At 31.9% G+C, this 21731-nt stretch overlaps 6 protein-coding genes across 6 annotated transcripts; 3 read left to right on the forward strand and 3 right to left on the reverse strand.

Annotated features, from left to right (window-relative positions):
- Window positions 1–683: 683 nt before the first annotated feature.
- TVAGG3_0432600 (guanylate cyclase protein) lies at window positions 684–4916 on the reverse strand (the record flags this gene model as incomplete). Its single annotated transcript, XM_001306803.1, has 1 exon — window positions 750–4571. The coding sequence occupies one exon, from the start codon at window positions 4569–4571 to the stop codon at window positions 750–752; it is 3822 nt and encodes a 1273-aa protein (XP_001306804.1).
- Window positions 4917–5260: 344 nt separating this feature from the next.
- TVAGG3_0432610 (uncharacterized protein) lies at window positions 5261–8806 on the forward strand (the record flags this gene model as incomplete). Its single annotated transcript, XM_001306802.1, has 1 exon — window positions 5274–8774. The coding sequence occupies one exon, from the start codon at window positions 5274–5276 to the stop codon at window positions 8772–8774; it is 3501 nt and encodes a 1166-aa protein (XP_001306803.1).
- Window positions 8807–10403: 1597 nt separating this feature from the next.
- TVAGG3_0432620 (uncharacterized protein) lies at window positions 10404–14780 on the forward strand (the record flags this gene model as incomplete). The annotated part of the gene is made up of 1 exon (XM_001306801.1): window positions 10413–14759. One exon carries the CDS (start codon window positions 10413–10415, stop codon window positions 14757–14759), a length of 4347 nt encoding a protein of 1448 aa, XP_001306802.1.
- A 1105-nt stretch (window positions 14781–15885) lies between these two features.
- TVAGG3_0432630 (GTPase activator protein) lies at window positions 15886–17193 on the forward strand (the record flags this gene model as incomplete). The annotated part of the gene is made up of 1 exon (XM_001306800.1): window positions 15904–17193. One exon carries the CDS (start codon window positions 15904–15906, stop codon window positions 17191–17193), a length of 1290 nt encoding a protein of 429 aa, XP_001306801.1.
- A 323-nt stretch (window positions 17194–17516) lies between these two features.
- On the reverse strand, window positions 17517–18851 carry TVAGG3_0432640 (sperm-tail PG-rich repeat family; the record flags this gene model as incomplete). The annotated part of the gene is made up of 1 exon (XM_001306799.1): window positions 17636–18841. One exon carries the CDS (start codon window positions 18839–18841, stop codon window positions 17636–17638), a length of 1206 nt encoding a protein of 401 aa, XP_001306800.1.
- Window positions 18852–19277: 426 nt separating this feature from the next.
- Window positions 19278–21353, reverse strand: TVAGG3_0432650 (uncharacterized protein; the record flags this gene model as incomplete). The annotated part of the gene is made up of 1 exon (XM_001306798.1): window positions 19449–21353. One exon carries the CDS (start codon window positions 21351–21353, stop codon window positions 19449–19451), a length of 1905 nt encoding a protein of 634 aa, XP_001306799.1.
- Window positions 21354–21731: the final 378 nt, after the last annotated feature.

Here is a 21731-nt window from a genome sequence, read left to right on the forward strand (position 1 = left end):
CTTTACATTATTTCTTATTCATATGAATCGAGCAGTTCATTTTCCACTTTTTCTAACACCACATCTGCGAATTCATATCATAATAAAATGTATTTCAGTGGTTCTCCACAAACTTTTGAATTTCAAAATTGTAATTTCCTCAATAATAAAAATTCAACCATTATAGGTATTAATCATGGTATAGTTTATATCAAACATAGTAGCTTTATAAATAATGCACCTAGTAGGTATTTTTGGGGTCAAATTACATTTGACGAGTGTTTTTTTTGATGAATATCCAGCTGGATCGTTCAATTTTTTGAATAACATTACAAATGAATTTACTAATTATCTTTCTCATTTTTCAACAGCCAATTGCTATGCAGATAGACTCAACTTCAATAAATGTAGCAAAAATATCCATTATATTTGCATTTTTGTTTTCATCTCAAAAAGAATTTAAGGGCGTCCAGACGCCTTAAAATGATTGAATCAAAACAGTTTGATTTTTATATTTCCTGAACAAGAAACAAATTATTCCGAGTTTGAGAAGTTACCGATATTATTATTCAATATTATTTACCTCTTAGACTGAACTTTTCTTGTAAATTTTACCTTATATGAGGCACTTTTTCATGGATATTATCAAAATATTAAGTGTGCGCTTAAATCCACAAGAAACTTGAGAGAATTTATTTAAACTCTATAAAATAAGTATTTTATATCAAAAATAATAAACAAAACACAAAAAATAACATATATAAAACAATCTATAGATTATAATCGAAGTTCATACCGATGTATGAGTTAGTGACATACACTTTGTAAGGTAATTCTCTCTGTACAACGTACAAACTCAAATCATTCTTATTTGAAAATTTTTCGTACGCGTTTTCGAGGAAAAGTATTTTTCCAGGAGGAACCAAGTCCAAACAGTCGAAACAGTTGATCATCGAGTCTCCCCAGACGTCAAACAAAGTTCTCGTGATTCCACTCAAAGATCCAAAGATTTGTCCACCGCAATTGATTGATGCGCTGAACAAGTACTCGTAATCGAGATTTTTGTGGATTTCTATTGCGAAATCTGTGACTAAATCTAAAAGATTTTTTAATGAAACTTCAACTGACTGTTTCGTGAACAAAGAGGACACGAAAATGAAGTTTCCATTAAAAGATCTTAGTTTTGTGATCGTTGTGTACTTCAAAACTAATTTATCGAAAATAGAAAGCGCCATTTGCGTAATATCGGACTCATCTAGTATGTAGGAGTTCTCATCAGGTATTTTATTGTTGACTTTGTTCAATCTGACGCATAAAACAGCTGATTCATCTGATGAAAAAACTTGCTGAAGGTTGTCATCGACCATCATGTCGAAAACAGGTAAAGGAATGAGCCGCTTAAGTTGTCTCTGCACCAACATCTTTAAGAAGTCCATGTCTTTCTTCATTTCAATTATATCTGAACGATCTCGCATCGTTATTGCGTATTCGATGGTATTATCCTTAGTTATTGGTATTAAACAACCTGAAAATGGCTTCTTTCCTTCTTTTGTCTGAACAATAAAATCAAAACATCTCCTAGCTCTTACTCCATAAGGAAGACGTATATTAAAGAGGTATTTGAACAGGTCTTTGTTGTCAGGAATTGGTAGAATAGTCTCTAAATGGTATAAATAATCAGATAAGTTTAATTGAGCAGTTGCTTGTTGATTTACACCTGTTACAATGAGATCTGCGTTGAAAAAGATGACAGGGTCCCTTAATTGTTTCACAATCTGCTCAGAAATCTCATCAAAATCGAAACTGTGGTTCCCAGATTCTAATGCAAGATCATTCATCAAAATTAATATAGAAGCAGAGTACTTTGAGTGCAAAATTAATATAAGTCTTCGAATTGACTCTTGAACGTATTTCTGAACCATAGAAAATCTTGCAATTGCACAAATATATAAAAATATAACAAGAAAAGTACCGAACCAGAACAAACTCTCGTCATACATAGCATTAGACTCCGAAAACGACGAAGATTGCTTATAAAGTTTCGTCATAAATGGATAAATTTTGTAAAATTTGATAAAAGTAAAATTAATGTTATACATATGTGGTAACTCCGTATAACGAGTGGTAAACTGGTTCCATTCTTCTATTATCGCGTTCATATCCTTGTCATATTCAGGGTTGATCTTAATTCCTTTCGGAGAAAACATTGATGTTCCTGTCATGTTTACAATCAATATATGAAATTGAAGGAGTAAATTAGAGATATAATTAATCTCGTTCTGTGTAGCAATTTGTTCTTCAACGTAATTGCTTTTTGTCGACTTATAAATCAAATAAGTCAATGGACAAAGGAGATATCTGAAAATTATCAGCATAAAAATATAAAAAATCAATGTTTTCGGACGAGCGGCATCAAAAACACTCAAAGATAATGGAGCATTCGTACTATGTTCAAGTAAATCAGTGTAATCTACTTGTCCAAAGTGATTTACTTCGTTTGTCTCGATTTCTTCAAGTTCTAGAGCACCGTCGTTATCTATTTCTTGGTCTCCTTCAATATTCGTCTTGTTCTGGTTGATGGAAAGAAACAATTTCGAACGAAATTCTTCTAATGTCGTCATTTCAATCGATTCCATGACATTTATTATGGTAAATATATACCTCGTGTATACAATAAGCGTAACAACAGCAAGAATTATAGCTAAAACAATCGTAGTCGCGAAACATATCGTTGTTGACTTGAAATTCACGATATCATTTGTTTTTTGAGAAGTAATGAAATATCTTTCAATCAATTTATCAAAAATACCATACATTTTGTTGAGTTCTGTTTGAGTTTCTTCCATAATTCTGATATTTGATAAATTATCTTCATAATATTCGACTTGGTTGGTCAAAATACTGTAGAAATTCTCAGGAAAGTCTACTGCATCTTGTCCTATCCCGCTAAATATTGGTAGGTTGTCTGTTGGACATTTTATTGAATTTAAATACTGTCTGAGCGTTGAAATAGCAATTGGCTCTAACGATAACCGATTAACTGTGTTTGGAAGTACTCTTCCGAACTTCGCAAAAGCTAATTCGAGTAATGTACTGCAAAATGTGGTTATAAATTGTACTGGAGAGTGGTTTCTGCTGAAATAAATCTCAGGATTGAACGTGAAACTGTTTAAAAACCATTCTATCGTATAAGCAGGAAAAATTAACATAATTCCCAATAATGTTGCGAAAGTTAAGAAAATTACCTGTGGATAATTAACTATTATGTCTAAAGCTTTTTGGTGAGTTATGTTCTGCTCGATATCTGCTTCACTTTGTATATTAAATTTTGATTGATTGTCTACAAATGGATGAGTGTTTCCAGATATGTTTATAAATGAGTTATGGATCCTATTCGATATGTTGAATAGTTCATTACTCCTCTTGAAGTCACCTGTGCAGTGAATTAAATAATCATAATAATTTGTAATGATTTCACAGCTCATTGGGTTTCCTTCTATTGCGTACTCAGCCATTTTGCAGTATTCATGCGACTGCAGCGCATAATTTATTGAATTTATATACTTTTGCTTATTTTGTGAAGAATCGACTAAAGAGTTCACAAAAGCATAAAGGGCAATTTTAGCCTTTTGTTTTGCATCGTCCAAAACTTGTAAGCAATCACCAATATCTTCATCAGTGTTCTTGAATTTATCCATTTTATACTGAATTTCGCACAAAGTAGGCCTAGAAAGGAAAGATACGCTTTTGATAGCGAAATCTAACAACATTTCTCGAACTCTGTGAGGAATAATAGAATGTATCATCAATAACTTAGCGCATTCAAGTGTTAGCTCTGGATCTCGTTCAGAATCTATAGCAGCAACTAATAAAATGTTAATTTCCTTAAAATTTATAACAATTAAGTAATGTATTAACTGTATAAACAATGCATGTGATAAATGTGGAAGGATAATGTAGTTATCCAAGTCAATTAAATTTTTTGGATTAAATCTTGACCTTTTTCGAATCAAGGTACAGTAAAAATTGAAGAGTTTCTTTGCTCCGAATGTACAGAATATGACAATAAAGGCTGTGACCAATATTAAAGAAGCAAATTCTGATAATGCGCCACTAACTGCAAAATAAAGGGCAATAATTGTTAAAAGAGATGTTCCAAAGACTTTAATAGCGAATATATTGCTTGTTGCTGTAATAAAAGGTATTGTTGAATTCCATCTGAGAATTAAAACACAAACTGTCAATGAAACTGTAAGAATTATGTAAATACCGAAGTCATATAACTTATCAATTATCCAAAGTTGTTGTACAATGCAAGGAAGTTGAATTAACCAAAAATAATCTGTGTGTTTAATAAAAGCATGACTTATTGAGTCTTTAGACGGTTCACTTGATCGGAATAAAGTTCCTAAAAAGCAATAAAAAGTTGAAATAAAATAACATGCAATTGCTAACGCGAGAATAAAATATCTTGATCTGCCGTCTATAATACTATTTGCCGTGAGATGGATATTCGAAGATGTAATATTTACAAGGATTGGAGAAATCGCTTCTAATACAAAATTGATTGTGGATCCAACGTGTCGAATCATTAGTTGATCATGGTGGAAATAGTAATACAATACATGAAATGAGAAAACTATTAAAAATGCGAATATTATTAAAATAATGTATTTTGATTCTAAAAATTCGAAAGATATTAATTGTATGAGCAATCCACCTATTATTTTCCTGAACATAGAGTTAGGATATTTTGAAACTACTAACGGGAGTGATGTAAGTTTTAGGTATACGTATATAGGAATTATTAAATCTGCTATTTTTCGAGCTAGTAACGATCCTTCTTGACAGGAACCTACTAGATGAAAAAAGTGATAAAAGTTACTCCACCCATTTAAATTTCGCCAAATGGGGAAGCGCTTAGATTTCATTTAAATCCAAGCAATGAAAAGTATTTTTATAGTAACTCTTTTTCTTTACGAAGAAATTTTATCAAAAAATGTTTGTACATATGTCATATATTGATTTTTCTTAAAACATTAATTTCGTTCAAATAAATTTTTCTGAAGAATATAAAATTTAAAAAATGCAAAATAATTGTGTAGAGATAGTTTTCTATTACTGCGACAAAATAAATTTTACGATTATCTTCGCTTCAAAAAAATCGAGACATTGAAAGCATAAATATTAAGGTTTGATCTGGATTTTGTATACAGATAATTATACTTGGAAAAAATAGTTTTGAGTTCGTTTTTATCGAAAAAAACGGTTTCGAATGTTAATTGCGCGAATCAATGTCTGCAATTAATGAACCATCTGATGATTTCATTGATAATGAATCTAGTAAGCCAAATATTTCTCCTGAGGAATCAAAAGGTGCTAGTGAATTGAATAGTTATTCGAGCTTTAATGATTTTGATGAAGAAGCTGAAGAAAAAGGTCACAGCGCTTTAGATAAATTATTAGAACCTGCACCAAGCAAAGAAAATGCTAATCAAAATCAACAAAATTCTTCAAACTCTGCAAATAACGACCATCAAAATCAATCAAATACACAAGGAAATCAAGCAAATGATTCATCAGTAGTTTCAGGAGGACTTCTTAGTAACCTCCTTAAAGCTACGACTGAGAAAAATGACGACGATAAGAATGACAACGAAAATCAATCCGCCCCTACTGCAGCACCAGTCAAACAGTCTCTCCTCGACAATATCGGAAAAAGAACTCCTGATCCCCTCGAGCAGCAGGCTGTAGATAACGATATTCCAGATAACGTTAAAGCCTTACTTAAAGGAGGCGCTGCTGAATCTCAGGCTCAGGAGCGTTCTATTGACAACAATAATGCCCCAGCACCAAATCCTTTGTTTGGAGGCCTTGCTGCCAAATTACAGGCAGATGGAAAAAGAGATACCGATGTTCCAGAAGAAAAGAAAGCCGAAGAGCCTAAAAAGGAAGCCCCAAAGGCTGAGGAACCAAAAGCTCAAGAAAGAGATGTTCCAAAGCCAAATCCGTTATTCTCAGGATTAGCCGACAAATTACAAGCTGATGGCAAGAGGGATACAGAAGACCCAGAAGCCATAAAGAAAGCTGAAGAAGAGGCTAAGAAGAAGGCTGAAGAAGAAAAGAAGAAAGCGGAAGAAGAAGCAAAGAAGAAAGCAGAGGAAGAGAAGAAGAAGGCCGAGGAAGAAGCTAAAAAGAAAGCTGAAGAAGAAGCCAAGAAACAGGCCGAAGCTCATCCAAATCCGTTATTTGCTGGAATAGCCGATAAATTAGTCGCTGATGGAAAGCGTGATACAGAAGACCCAGAAGCACAAAAGAAGGCTGAAGAAGAAGCAAAGAAGAAGGAAGAGGAAGAAAAGAAGAAAGCTGAAGAAGAGGCAAAGAAGAAGGCCGAAGAAGAGGCTAAACAAAAGGAAGAACAAGCCAAGAAAGAACCAGAAGCAAATCCAAATCCTTTATTTGCTGGAATAGCTGATAAACTTCAAGCTGATGGAAAGAGAGATACAGAAGATCCTGAAGCCCAAAAGAAGGCTGAGGAAGAAAAGAAGAAAGCTGAAGAAGAAGCCAAAAAGAAGGAAGAGGAAGAAGCTAAAAAGAAAGCCGAAGAAGAAAAGAAGAAAGAAGAAGAAGAGAAGAAGAAGGAAGAAGATCAACAGAAACAAGAAGATCATCCACTTGTTGCTGCAATTGCTGATAAATTGGTCGCTGATGGAAAGAAAGATACAGATGATCCAGAAGCTGAAAAGAAAGAAGGCGAAGAAAAGCCAGAAAACGCTGAAGAAAAGAAAGATGATGAACAGCAAACAGAGAAATTAGATATTGTTGATGCTGTTAATAAAGCTGCTGAAGAAGATGAAAAAGAAAAACTCGACATGGCAGGAGCAATTAAAGATGCTTTGACAGGTGATGACCAGCAGCAACAGCAAGAAGAAAACCAAGAGGAATCAGCAGCAGACAAAGCTCGTGCAGCTCTCAGCGAGATGCTGAACGACGACGAAAACAAGGAAGATGAAAATCAAGAAAACAATGAAGAACAAAACGATGAAGAAAACAAAGAAACATTCGAAACGGAGCAAAAACCAAGATTCCCTCAGAAGAATCAATCAAGAACACAACCAGTTCGTAATGAGAAACCAGCAAATGATGGAGAAGTTTACAGAAAACACAAGGGTGTTTCAATCGAAAGTTATGATCCAGGAAATCCAGAACCATTCACTGATCCTTTGACAATCGAAGCTCTTCAGAATCTCGGCTTGAGAGAGGACGAATTGCACTATCCAAATGATAGAGATCTCTTCGCATACACAAGAGACAAAGATCTCAGAGAAACAGTCAGAAAACAACTCTGCGAAAGAACTGACAGAATGAGAGCTTTAGTCAAGGAAGAATGCGATAGATTGGCAAGAATTCCTCCTCCAGATGCTAAGCCAACATCTAGATCAATGAGCCAGAGCCAGCCATCTCCAACATCAAGATCTAACCAGAAGTCATTCGAAGAAATCGAACAAGAAAGAATCGAAAGACTCAGAAGAAAATCAAAGAAAGAAGCTGAACAAATGATGATTTCTATCATCACAGAACAGGTCATCCAAGAAGAAAACGAAGTCCAGAGACAAAGAGAAATTGAAGAAAAGAAGAAATACGAAGAAGAACTTCGTATCAAACACAGAGAGGAAAGAGAAAGAATGGCAGAAAATGTCATGAAACAAGAACAAGCTGATAGAGAAAAGGCAGAGAAAGATGCACAAAGAATGGCTGAGCTTAAGAAGAAAGAAGAGGAATATCTCAAGAGAAGAAAGGAGCATGAAGAAAAGATGAAAGAAGAGTTCGAAAAGGAAGAAGAAATCAGAAGAAACAAGCTCGAAAAAGCAAGAAAAGCAGCAGAAAAAGCTGAAGAAGAAAAGAAGAAGAAAGCCGAAGAACAAAAGAAGAAGATTGAGCAGAGAGAGAAAGAACTTCAAGAAAGAAAAGAAAGAGAAAACGCAGAACGCGAGAAACAGAACAAAGAAAAGAAAGAAGCTGCAGAACAGAGATTAGAAGAACTCAGAAAGAAACAAGAGAAAATGCTCCAAGAAAAGAAAGAAAAGAGCGACAAGAAGGAAGAAAAGACACAAGAAATATTAAAGAAACACAGAGAAAACGTCGAAGCAAAGACACAAGAATTGCATAAGCGTGAAGAAGAGAAACACGATAAAGCAATGACATTTATCCATCAAATCGAAAAGGAAAGAGCAGAAAAGAAACGTTTGAATTTCGAAGAGAAGGAAAAGAAACACGAAGAAGTCATCCAAAAGAGAACAGAAGAGTCAGATAAACAACTCAAAGAAAGAGCTATTGAAGGCCAGATCAAACGCGAATTTAGAAAGAGAATCGCACATACAATTGCTGCAAAGAATGAAGCACAAGCTCGTGAAAGAGCTCGCGAATACGATGAGCATATGGCTATACTCGAACGCGAAGAAATGGAAAGAAAATTGCAGCTTGAAAGGAAAGAAAAGATGAGACAAGATCTCGAAAAGAAGAAACAAGATGCTTTGAGCGGTGATGCGCAGATGAAAGCTGAGCTCCGCAAGAAGAACTCAACTCAGCTCACCAAGATCGCACAGAAATGGGATATCGATATTGGAAAGTTAAGACAAAGAGTTATAGAAGAAAGAAGAGGAAAACCAAGAGTTCAAAAAGTGAATTCTTCAATTGGTGAAGGTTCTAAACTTCCTGCCCTCAATTCTTCTAGAAGCAGCCCTAAGACTTCGCCTTCTCCAAGAGCACAACAAGGTCTAGCAGACCCACAATAAACAGAATGCATAATTCGTATGTTTTTATCAAATTAAAATTATATTTACTTTTATTTTAACTGTAATCATACAAAACTTATAGTTTCTATTATTCGCATGAAACATCATAATTTAATGATATAAAATATGTTTAGCAATATCTTTTTGCTTGATCAAAAGCAAGTTTACATATCAAATCTCTTCCATATCTTTTGATTTATAACTGGAGTGGATTTTCAAATGACATAAAATCAATGAGTGTGTTACATCTTCAACTTAAAAATCAAATCTTGCATGTAAAGTACTCACAAAATCTAGATTGAGAGGCGGTCAATGACTTTTGAGGGGAAATTAACGCATGGAATTTAATATTATTTAGGTTGATATTCTTGCTTATTATTTCAGAAAAAAATCTTAAAAATTTCAATATGAAAATTGAAAGCAATTCAAAAAAATTGCTAACATGTAAATTTTAATATCCTATGCATAATTTCATATTTTGAAGATTTTTTATTTTTGTTTAAAACTTAAAATTTTGCGAATTTAATATAATTTATAAAATATAATACGTATATATATTTAAAATACACTAAATTTAATTGTTAATTGACGTTTTTGGGAATGAATTTTATCAAAACATGCCTGAATCCGAAAATTTGAAAGAACGAATTACATAATCATATATGTAGAATTCAAAATACAAACTTAAAGATTGTATACGTTTAAAATTATTCAGATTGTGTTTGATTTCCACTCATTCTGTTTCTTTTGAACTCTAACACTAACATTTCATGATGATTACATGTTCCATTTATACATGGTTGAATTGTTCCAGATTCTACCAGAAAATCAATCCAAATTTCTCAATGCATTCATGTTGATTGGACAAAATTTAAAATTTATCGGCCTGTTTCCAGAGAAACTCATATATTCCCTAATGAAATGTAATTTTTGCTACATTTATTTCAATCAAATTTCAAAAAATTGACTGCAGAGCTTGAAAAGGTGATGAATCATGTTGTTATTAGATGTACATATTAGATTTACTATTTCCAAAAATGCTCAAATTTGAATAGTTTTTAGAAAATTTGGAATTACACTCCTTACATTAGAGATAATTAAATGTTTAAATTTTATTTATTTTTCCCTTTTAATTTTATAACGTGCTCTATCAAAACTAACCTCTCAATTGAAGGCCACAAAATCTAAGTAGTGAGGGTACACAAATTTTGTATGGAGTACGGTTCAATTTTTGAGAGCCTCACTACTGAGATTTTGTGACTACCTTACAATTCGATGATTTTAAAGACTTATTAATACATGCAAGATTTGTTTTTTAAGTTTAGAGCCTAACATTTTTGTTACTATATAGCTTGTACATGTAGTTCTCAGAAGTCTATTCTTTCATCTAGTTAATTTGAAATCCTGCTTTAGCCTTCAGATTCTATATTTTAGCTCAAGTAAAGTTAACTGAAGTGATCTATTTCATATTGAACCAGATTTTATTCAATATGTTTTATATGAGATTGTTGGAAAGAGAGCAAACGGCAAAATAATTACCGTTGATAATAGTATAGTTTTAGGCGAGTTAAAATATTATTATGAATTTCCCATTCTGGAAAAAGGAAATAAAATTCCATCCAATTTTTTAAAAAATACATGAGTGGGGAAAATAGTAACTGCTTTAAGGGTGATAATTTTTCTTTTAAATTAGAGCAAGATACATTCGGAAAAGGCATACTGCTCAAACTATTTTTCGATATTCCTTATGATAAAGATGAATTTTCAAAGTTTATTAGAGGTACAACAAGATCCTCAACCCCTTCTTATATAAAATGTGACAATATAAAGTACCATGATTATGAAATTATCCAATTTAGCAAGCAAATCTCAATAGTTCGATTTCAAATTACAAATAACAAAGGAAAATTACTTTTAACTATTGAAACATTAGGAAAGGCTCAAGTGACAATACCTCAACCAGTTAAACTTTCAGAAAAATCACAATCTTCCACATTTGCACATACAACTCTATCCCAAAAGAATAAACCATCAAGAGTAGAAGTACCTGAACAAAGAAAAGATAATAAAGTAGTTAGTCTTCCAAGTACATTTCCTGAAAATCATAATAAGAAATCAAAGTCAACAACTCCTGGAAAAACACTTCTAACTTTACCCATTGTTGCAGACTCATATCAGAACCAATCTGGAATTAAAAATAATGATTCAAAACAAATTCCAACAATTTCTGATAAAAACAATAGTGAAAATAAATCAGATAATGAACAACAAGTTAAATCTACTCTTAATAATGATTCTACGAAAGATGCCAAAAATAATCAAAAAATTAATCAACAAAATAACAACAGATCAGCTAAAGATCAACCACAGGTATCCAAAAACAACCAAGTTCAGGAAGATTTTGATGATCAAGATTTAATTACAATTATTGAATACCCAAGTCAAAGGGAAGCTGAAAACCCTGAACAAAAGAATAATACGAATAATTCAGAAGATAAAATTGACGAACAAATTAAAATTTCTGAGAAAAATAATAATTCTGATCAAAATTCAAAGAAAAGTGAAGAAAAAGTAGAGACTTCCGGGCCAGTATTGATTCCTATTGTTTCTAGAGATATTGTACCTACAATTTCTGAGAAAAATAATAAATCTGATCAAATTTCAAATGAAATGATAGAAAATTCTGAACCAAAGAATAATACAGTCAAACAAGAAGAAGAAGGAAATGATAAAACAACAATTTCTGGCAAAAATAATAATTCTGAACAAAATCCAAAGCAAAATGAAGAAAAAATAGAATTATCTGAACCAAAGAATAATAAATCTATAAAACAAGAAGAAGAAAACAGTGATTTAAAGACGAAATCAGATAAAAATAATAATTCTGATCAAAATTCAAGACAAAATGAAGAAAAAGCAGATACTTCCAAACTAGTATTGATTCCAATTTCTTCTTCAGATAAAACTCCAAATTCTGAGAAAAATAATCAAAATTCAACTGAAACTAAACAAAATTCATCAGAACAAACTAAACCAGAAGGAGACATTTATGCAGGTCCCACTCCTTTCTTAATTTTATCAAACAATCAACAAAACATTTCTTTACAACAAAAAGAAAAAGAAAAAGTTAATTCTCGTAATTCTACAGAACCAGAAAAGAAAGAACAAACTAAAAAGCCAATGACACATGTATCAAATTCACTTCCTTCATCGAAAAATAGAGATGTTCAAAGTTTACTCCGCAAAATGGGATCTAAACAACAATCATCAAATAAAGGATCATCAATACCAAAAGTCACCAACATAATCTCAAAACAAAAAGAAATTCCACCAAAAACAACTGCAAATTCACAGAGAACATTTGGAAAGGCTAAACCAAAGGACAACACTCAAGTTGATGATGATACAACGCAAATAGAAAAGGCACCATTCAGTGTTACTGAAAAAGAAGAAAATGAAATTGAAGATGTACCAAAAGCAAAGATACAAGACTTAAAGAAAGTATTTTCATTTGGTTCTAAGTATTCAAGAGAACCAGGAAATTCAACTAGTAAGGGTTATTTCGATATAGATCATGATACAGATGAAAAACAAGATGAAAAAAGAGATCAAAAACCACGTAAAAAAGATTATAATCCAAAATTAGAGATAAGTGGAAAATCAGTTGAATTCACAGTAAATTCATCTGAAATTATCTTGAAAAATAATCATTGTGACGTAAATACACAAACAGATAATGTAGAAAACAAGTACAGAAATACTCAAGCAGATAAAGTAGAAAACAAAGACAGAAATACACAAACAGATAAAGTAGAAAACAAGGATATAAATACTCAAGCAGATAAAGTAGAAAACAAGTACAGAAATACTCAAGCAGATAAAGTAGAAAACAAGGATATAAATACTCAAGCAGATAAAGTAGAAAACAAGGATATAAATACTCAAACAGATAAAGTAGAAAACAAAGACATAAATACACAAACAGATAAAGTAGAAAACAAGTACAGAAATACTCAAGCAGATAAAGTAGAAAACAAAGACAGAAATACACAAACAGATAAAGTAGAAAACAAGGATATAAATACACAAACAGATAAAGTAGAAAACAAAGACAGAAATACACAAACAGATAAAGTAGAAAACAAGGATATAAATACACAAACAGATAAAGTAGAAAACAAAGACATAAATACACAAACAGATAAAGTAGAAAACAAGGATATAAATACTCAAGCAGATAAAGTAGAAAACAAAGACATAAATACTCAGATTTCAATTGAAAATAAGGATGTAAATACTCAAGCAGATAAAGTAGAAAACAAAGACAGAAATACTCAAGCAGATAAAGTAGAAAACAAAGACATAAATACTCAAATTTCAATTGAAAATAAGGATATAAATACTCAAATTTCAATTGAAAATGATGAATTCGAAATTCCAAGAGTAAGTCCAAGAAAAATTAATAAAACATCAAAGATATCCGAGTATGAAGATACAAGAGAAAGCATTTCACAAAATTCATCTCCAGATCTATTGAGTTTCACTCCAAAACCAAATAAAATCACAGAACCAAGTTCAGAGAAAAGTAATGGAAAACTTTATATCAAAACAGAATCAGGATATGTCGAAATTCCTAATTTACCAACACCTCACCAACAATACCAGCCACCAGTGTATCCTCCTTACCAATCTCCTGTTTTTGCTCCACCTTATTATTATCCACAATTAATGCATCCTCAAATGTTTTATCCACAACCAATGATAAGCCAACAAATTCCATCAACTGAACAAAGCTATCAGCATTCTATAATTAGCACTCCACAAATAATGACTCCTCAACCTTCCTTGAATCAGCTCAGCAACCAGAACATGATGATGAATCAAAATATGATGAATGGTCAAAGTAATCAGAATATGATGATGAATGGACAAAGTAATCAGAATATGATGATGAATGGACAAAACAATCAGAATATGATGATGAATGGACAAAGTAATCAGAATATGATGATGAATGGACAAAGTAATCAGAATATGATGATGAATGGACAAAGTAATCAGAATATGATGATGAATGGACAAAACAATCAGAATATGATGATGAATGGACAAAACAATCAAAATATGATGATGAATGGACAAAGTAATCAGAATATGATGATGAATGGACAAAGTAATCAGAATATGATGATGAATGGACAAAGTAATCAGAATATGATGATGAATGGACAAAGTAATCAGAATATGATGATGAATGGACAAAGTAATCAGAATATGATGATGAATGGACAAAACAATCAGAATATGATGATGAATGGACAAAACAATCAGAATATGATGATGAATGGACAAAGTAATCAGAATATGATGATGAATGGACAAAACAATCAGAATATGATGATGAATGGACAAAGTAATCAGAATATGATGATGAATGGACAAAGTAATCAGAATATGATGATGAATGGACAAAGTAATCAGAATATGATGATGAATGGACAAAGTAATCAGAATATGATGATGAATGGACAAAACAATCAGAATATGATGATGAATGGACAAAGTAATCAGAATATGATGATGAATGGACAAAGTAATCAGAATATGATGATGAATGGACAAAGTAATCAGAATATGATGATGAATGGACAAAGTAATCAGAATATGATGATGAATGGACAAAGTAATCAGAATATGATGATGAATGGACAAAACAATCAGAATATGATGATGAATGGACAAAACAATCAGAATATGATGATGAATGGACAAAGTAATCAGAATATGATGATGAATGGACAAAACAATCAGAATATGATGATGAATGGCCAAGGTAATCAAAATATGATGATGAATGGTCACGGAAATCATCAAACAAATGGACAAGGCAATCAGATAGTTACAAATGGATTAGTTGTAGGAGGAGTTGCTGCTGCTGGTTTGGCTGCAGGAACAATTTTAAATTTCATGTTTAGAAAACGCTAAATTTTATTTTTTGTTTAAATATGACTAATAAAACTGTAATTATTATTTATTTTGTTAACGAAATTCAAATAGCATTTTTATTTTTCTTTGTTTAAATAATTGTCATTTGAACATAAATTAAATTAACGAACTAATTTGTTATCTGTGGTTATTTGTTTTGTCATGCTTATAATGTGAAAGCTTTTTAAAATGATCATAAATTTTCCCAATAAGTCATTATAAAAACGTTTTTCCTTTTTATACGAGTGATTTACATATTTTTGAACGTATTTTAACTTCGAAATGGTAAGATTGACCGGGATTTTACTGTCAAAAAATACTGTCGTAAACAATTCAATCTATTCAATTATAGATAAAATAAAAATTTTTATAAATATCACACTATTATGTCATTGTTGAGATTATTGATGTTATGGAATTTTATTTGTCACTTTTTACATCGCTGATTTTGTAATCATAATTTCAAAATGAATTCAGAGTATGAATATATAATGCTTTCCCCTATGCATCTTTCAGAGCAGAATAAACGATTTGAAAACATTTTAAAGCTAAAACAGAATATTATGTACACAATTGGAGCATTTAAAACGTATATTTCAGCAGGATCAACACTTGCAAATTCTCTTCAAAATATTTCGAAAAAATTCTTGGAATGCGGATCATTTTCATCGGATCCAACTATTTCTAACATAGCGCAATGCATCACTTATTGTCAAAACGTTCTTTCAGATCATTTTAACCAGGTTCAGCATTCAGTTATAGAACAATTACAAAAATTTGTGGATAACGAAATCTCTGTTTGTGAAAAAATTCATAAAGAATCTAATACTAAAAAATCAAACTATTTTTCGGCTCTTGATAAGGCATTATCATCAAAATCGCGTGATTCGCAAAACCAAGGATACATTAACGCATTAAAAGCTGAAGCAGCTTTATCAAATTTTGAATTTCAACGATCACTTGAACTAGTCGAACGAAAGAACTCATATGAGTTAACAGCAACAGTATGTTTCAATATACTCTTAAAATATGAAAAATTTTTACTACATTTTTTTTATAAAAAGATGTTATTTAAAAAATCTTTCATATTTAAAGGGTATTTTCTTAAATATGTACTAACACACAGTTATTAATGTTTTTAAACATGCTCGCAGTTTCTATGAGAGATTGCCTATTCAATTACGATGTTTCTAAAGATGAATTCAGTGCATTACAGCTTGCGATACCAACTTATGTGGATGAACTCAAAGATTACGCTGTAAAAACGATGACAACAAAACAAACGATCAAAGGCCTTGTAGATATCGAACTTCCGCCGTCACTTAACATGAAAGGATACCTTTGGAAGCGCAGCAGTGGCTTTGGAAGGATCTGGCATTCGAGATTTATCACAATAAAAGATCAAAAGTTTTCTTATTACAAAACTGATGGCCTTGATTACGAAATGCGAGGAAGCATAGACTTGCTTACAACATCAGTTAAGAAGGATAAAGATAACGGAAGGCCAAATGTTTTCAGAGTCACTTCACCTCAACATACATGGATTTTCCAGTGCACAGATGAAAAGGAACTCGACCGCTGGATGTCAACAATACAAAATAACGTGACTTACAGCATTGATCACCAAGATTCGAACCCGACCCAAGAAACAGAGCATCAAGACAAGACATGCTGCGACTGCGGAGCAGAACATCCTACATGGTGCTCAATAAACACTGGAGGATCAATCTGTATCCATTGTTCTGGAATTCATCGTTCATTAGGTGTCATTTTTTCAAAAGTACGATCATTAACTCTTGACCGGTTAGATGATGATTTGCTTGCCATGGTACATAAAATCGGTAACGACAAGTTGAATTCGATCTTGTGTTCAGCGCGCAAGCCTCCAGAGAAAATGGACAGAGATAAACTGATTCGAGCTAAATATGTTGACTTAGAGTTCGCAAAGAAGTGCAAAGAAGACATATTTGAGGCAATAGAAACAAAGAACTTCGATTTGGTCTTGAAATGCGTTCTCACTGGACAATTAAGATCTCCTGCCAACAGAATTAAGTTTTCTGAGCATTTCAAAGGCAAAACAAACATCACAGATCCTTCTGTATTAGATTCGATCCAGCCTATCCATATGGCAGCAGCTGTTGGAGACGTCTCAATTTTATTATTGGTCGGATTGAACACAGAAGACTTAAATGTCTTGGATGCTGGAAAATGGGGTGCGGTGAGCTATGCTGCGTATTATAAAAGATTCGAATGCGGAAGATCTCTGCTCAAAATCGGAGCAGACCCTTCAAAGATTCCTCTCGAGGGAAGCCCTTATCACATCTCTGTTATCAACGAAGATATGCAGATGGGTGCAATGTTTATCCCTTATTGGAGAGGAGAAGTCACAAATCCAACAATTATTCATCCAATGATTGATTTGGTTCCAAAATAAGTTTTTTATATGTCTATATATTTATTTTGTAATAAACTATATATATTCTATTTAAATTTTTCCAAAAAATTATATTTAATATTCTTGAATTCTCCAATATTTATAAAAACTAGTAAAAATTCGAATATACTGAGTTGAAATTAGTTAATACATTGATTGATGCAATTGTAATATCACTGAAAAAATAAAAGATTTTGATGATAGACTTTAAAATCATAATAATATATCAATTAATGAGCATGAATTCATTGTCTCAAGCATTGAATTAAATTTTCATATATTTAATATTTGAAATTTGATTTTTTTTAAATTGGATATTTTGATGAATTTTTGATAATTTTAATAACAAATAAGTACAATATTACAACAATAAAAGATTATGTTTCATTAGTTAATAAGTACAATATTACAATAATAAAAATAACAATTTTAGTAAAATAATTCAAAAAACGCAGCCAGGAATAACAGAAAGATAATCTTTTCTTCCAATTGTATACTTTGGTCCTGTATCATTAGGGAATGGTCCAAGAGGTTCTGGAGTTTGTTCCTGTTTTCTAGATGAAGTGATTTGGCCGTGGATTGACATCTTAGGGATAGAAGACAAAGTGAGATCGTAATTAGGCATGTATTTACCTGGACCTGGTCCAGAAATCTTCCCTTCGTCAGGAGTGAAATTACGACCTTTGATTGTGTATCTTTTTTCAGAAGTATCTGTTGGAAGGTAGTTTGGACCTGGAGATGTAGCCTTTGCCTTTGGTTCTTGAGGTTTGTAATGGAATGAAATTCTTGGAGATTGAGAACCGAATTCTGGAGGCATATAGTTGGGTCCTGGTGTTGTTTCCTTCTTTGATTCTGCAGGTCTAATGCCAAAACTCCTCTTTGGACTTCCTGTACCGAAAATTTCGGGATATTTTTGATATGGAGCTGCAAGGATGTTTTCTTTTGTAGCATAGCGTGGTCTGATTGTAAGTTTTGGAGCATCAGCACCTGTTTGTCTTTCAGTATGATATTTAGGACCTGGTGTTTGATCAAATTTTGGCTCTTTATGTTTAAAGTGGAATGAAATGCCATGAGGCTTGTCAAGATCCTTTACATCATATGGACCTGGGGTAACGAATTTGTTTTTAGGATCTGGGCTGCGTGAATGAATTGTATTTCTTCTTGCACTTGGTAGAACAACTGAATAATTTGGCATATATGCTGCAGGACCTGGTGAATCAATAACTCCTTCATCTCTAGTAAATTTTCTTGCTTTCATTGTGAATTTTGGAGAAGATTTTTTGGTTGGATCATCATATGTCAGAGGTCCCGGTGTTGATTGAGCCATTTCTTTGGAAACTGTTCTAGGGTGCCATGTTGTTTTTGGTGCATCTGATCCGAATTGTGGTGGAACGTAATTTGGACCTGGAGATTGTTCTCTTTCTTTCTCTTTTGGTCGAATTCCGAATGTATACTTGTGTCCAGTTCCAAATTCTGATGGAATAGCTTGATATGGTATTCCTGTTACATTTTCTTTATTTTTTAGTCGATGTCTAATTGTATATTTCGGAGATTCATTTCCGAATGTTGATGGTGGAACATATGCTCCTGGACCAGGAGTCTGAAGTGCTGTTGACGTAGCATGAATGATGGTTGCAGTACTCGTCATTCACAGTAACGTCTTTTTCTGAATTTTTTTCGTTTGTAAAAAATGTGTCAAAAAAGAAATCTTACACTCATCATAAATTATAAGTAGAAAATCTCGGATATCATATAGGGTGCAATATGGTATTGCATGGCATATCATTTCAGTTTAGTGTCCGAACAAAACACTCATCCACGCAGTTATAGTGAAATGAGAAGCGTCTATAATCATCACATCAATTCATCAGTTGCATTTTATTTCACATGAACCCAATGATAAAAATAAAAATGGAGAAACTGCTCTTCATTTTGCAGCACTTTATAATAGCAATGAAACAGCCGAACTTCATATATCAAATAATGCAAATTTGAATGAAAAAGAAAACCACATTAAAGCTGCTCTTTTCTGTGCAGAAAATTATAATCTGATGGTGAAATCTAAATGATGGGATAATGATGTGAAAGCTGCTTCATGTTGTTCAATATTTAAATTCCTAAGATGAGATAAAGATGCTAAGAATAATCAAAGAAAGGCATGCTTTGATTATGTGAAAAAATGAATAAAGAAAATATCTTTTGATAGGACTTTACAGAACAAAAAGAGTTAAATATTTTAAAATAAAACAAACTATTTATTTCTTGATTGGCTTTAACAAAATACCAGTATCTGCAATTCTTGTTGGAACTTTCTTGATACCTGCAGAACTCTTCTTTTTCTTCTTTGTTGTTTTTGGTTTCTTTGGATGTGAAACTTCCCAAGTCTCCATAAATTTGTCTTTCGCTTGAACATATGCGAGCATTTTGAGAGAGAGATCAGCCACGATTTGCTTCATCTCTTCTTCAGTTTGATTCTGTTTTATTTTGATTTCCTTGTTTAAGTTATACAACATTGTTTCGAGATGATCCTGTCTTGCAACTTCTGCATCAAACTGTGCACAAAGCTGAACATAATTTGTATCTACAACTTCCTTCTCCCAAATTACTTGATCTATTTGTTGTGCATGTTCTTCAAAATCTGCTGCAAGTTGCTTTGCTTTCATTTCAAGCTCATTTTCAAGTTTTTTGACATCTATCAATTGTTCTTTTGCCTTTTCTGCATCATTTTCAAGAGATTCTCTCTTCTCTTTCAGTGAACTAAGTTTTCCTCTTTGGTGTGTTATTTCTCCCCTAAGATTGCAGAGTTCTGGAGTTAAATCAATAATATTATTAAAACTATATTGTTTTTTGCGATTGCCGCTGATCATCTTTTCTATCTGGACAACTTCTTGATAATTGATATCATTCTTTTCCAAATCAAATTTAATAATATTTTTATTTTTTTCTAAAATCTTAATAATTGGTTCAGATTTCTTTATCGAGTTTGAAACAAGAGATAATCTTGTGATTGAACATTGATCTTGCATAATTTTGAACATTGGCTCAAAATTTTTATCTTCCATTTCGCATTGATTGAAAGAAAGGTATCTGAGCGATGGATTTGACTGAACAAACTCTGCTAATGCGATACCATCATATGAATAAAAATTATTATGATCTGCAATGAATTCTTGCAAAGTTTGATTTTCTCTAAAGAAATTGTTGAATCTCTTCAAATCCTTGCCATTAAGGCTGCATTTTGTTAAATTGATCAATCTTATTGGAGTGTGTATAAGAGGATCTGCTAAATAAATTAAATCTCCTCTTGAAAAATCATTGTGCGAAAGAATAAGTACTTCAACTGTGCTCTGCTCTAATGAGATTGCTATATTTTTGAGGAATTTCTCTGTGAATGCATTATGTGAGATGTCAAGAATTTTAATATTTCGATTATTTGCAAATAATTTTGAAAACGCATTGCTATTATCATTTCCACAGGAACAAGATGATAAATACAGCTCAGTTATCTTACTTTCGTTGATTTTGCCAAGAAGATACGAAATTCCTTTCGATTTAATATTATTATGAGATAAAATAAGAGAACTGATCGTGCTATTCTTTGAAATTCCATCGGCTATCGTCATAATCGTCTTTTCTATGATTTCACAGTTTTCAATATTTAGAGTTGATAAAACTTTGTTACATTGGAGCATTTCAGCTAATTTATAAGATGCTTTTTCTCCAATTGAGTTCCTTCCAATTGTTGAATCGGATTTAATTGATAATTCTATCAAAGATTTATTAAATTTTAATGATTCAAATAAAATTGCGCAACTCTGATCATTTAGATTACATGATGAAACATCTAATTGTATCAAATCTTTATTATTAGAAATATATCTTGATAATAATGAGACAGAATTTTGTCCAATTGAATTTCCAGAAAGGTTAAGTACCCTTATTGTTGGATGAGTAGGAATGATATTTAGAAGTTTTGTGAATGATTCTGAACCAAAACCTGCATTTGCAAAGTTGATTGACTTGTTAAATTGTAATTTCGAATAATTGCGAATGAAAAGAGTCTTTCCTCTTTCACTTTCCTTGGTATTTGTGTCATTACACTTGGCTCTATATAGTTTAGATAACTCTTCGTTAGTAAAGCTGTTCGGAGATGTGCTCATAAAATTATAAAAACAGTTTTCAATTAAAATTTTATGAAACTGAAACGTCTTTTATATAATTTTAATATACTCTAATAATGCTATTAAATCTTGATATTTTTCTGTTGAGGCATTTTTCAATTGATTTCTTACAATTTTTTTATACTGAGGCACTTTTAATTCAAAAAATAAAGCGTCAAATTGTTATAACGAAATCGGATATAAACCTACTTATTTAAAAATAGGAGATGAATCAGCTTAGTGATTTCTCATTAAATTGTATTCTTTCCGATCAATTTTGTAATAAAATATTTTAATTTACAACGTTTAACATTTTAATATGGTTGTATCTAAGGATGTCAATTTGGAAGAAAAGTGAGAAAATTCCTAAAATGCGAA

The sequence above is a fragment of the Trichomonas vaginalis genome, chromosome V (genome assembly GCF_026262505.1).
Source record: "Trichomonas vaginalis G3 chromosome V, whole genome shotgun sequence".
In the NCBI taxonomy this organism is placed as follows: domain Eukaryota; phylum Parabasalia; order Trichomonadida; family Trichomonadidae; genus Trichomonas; species Trichomonas vaginalis.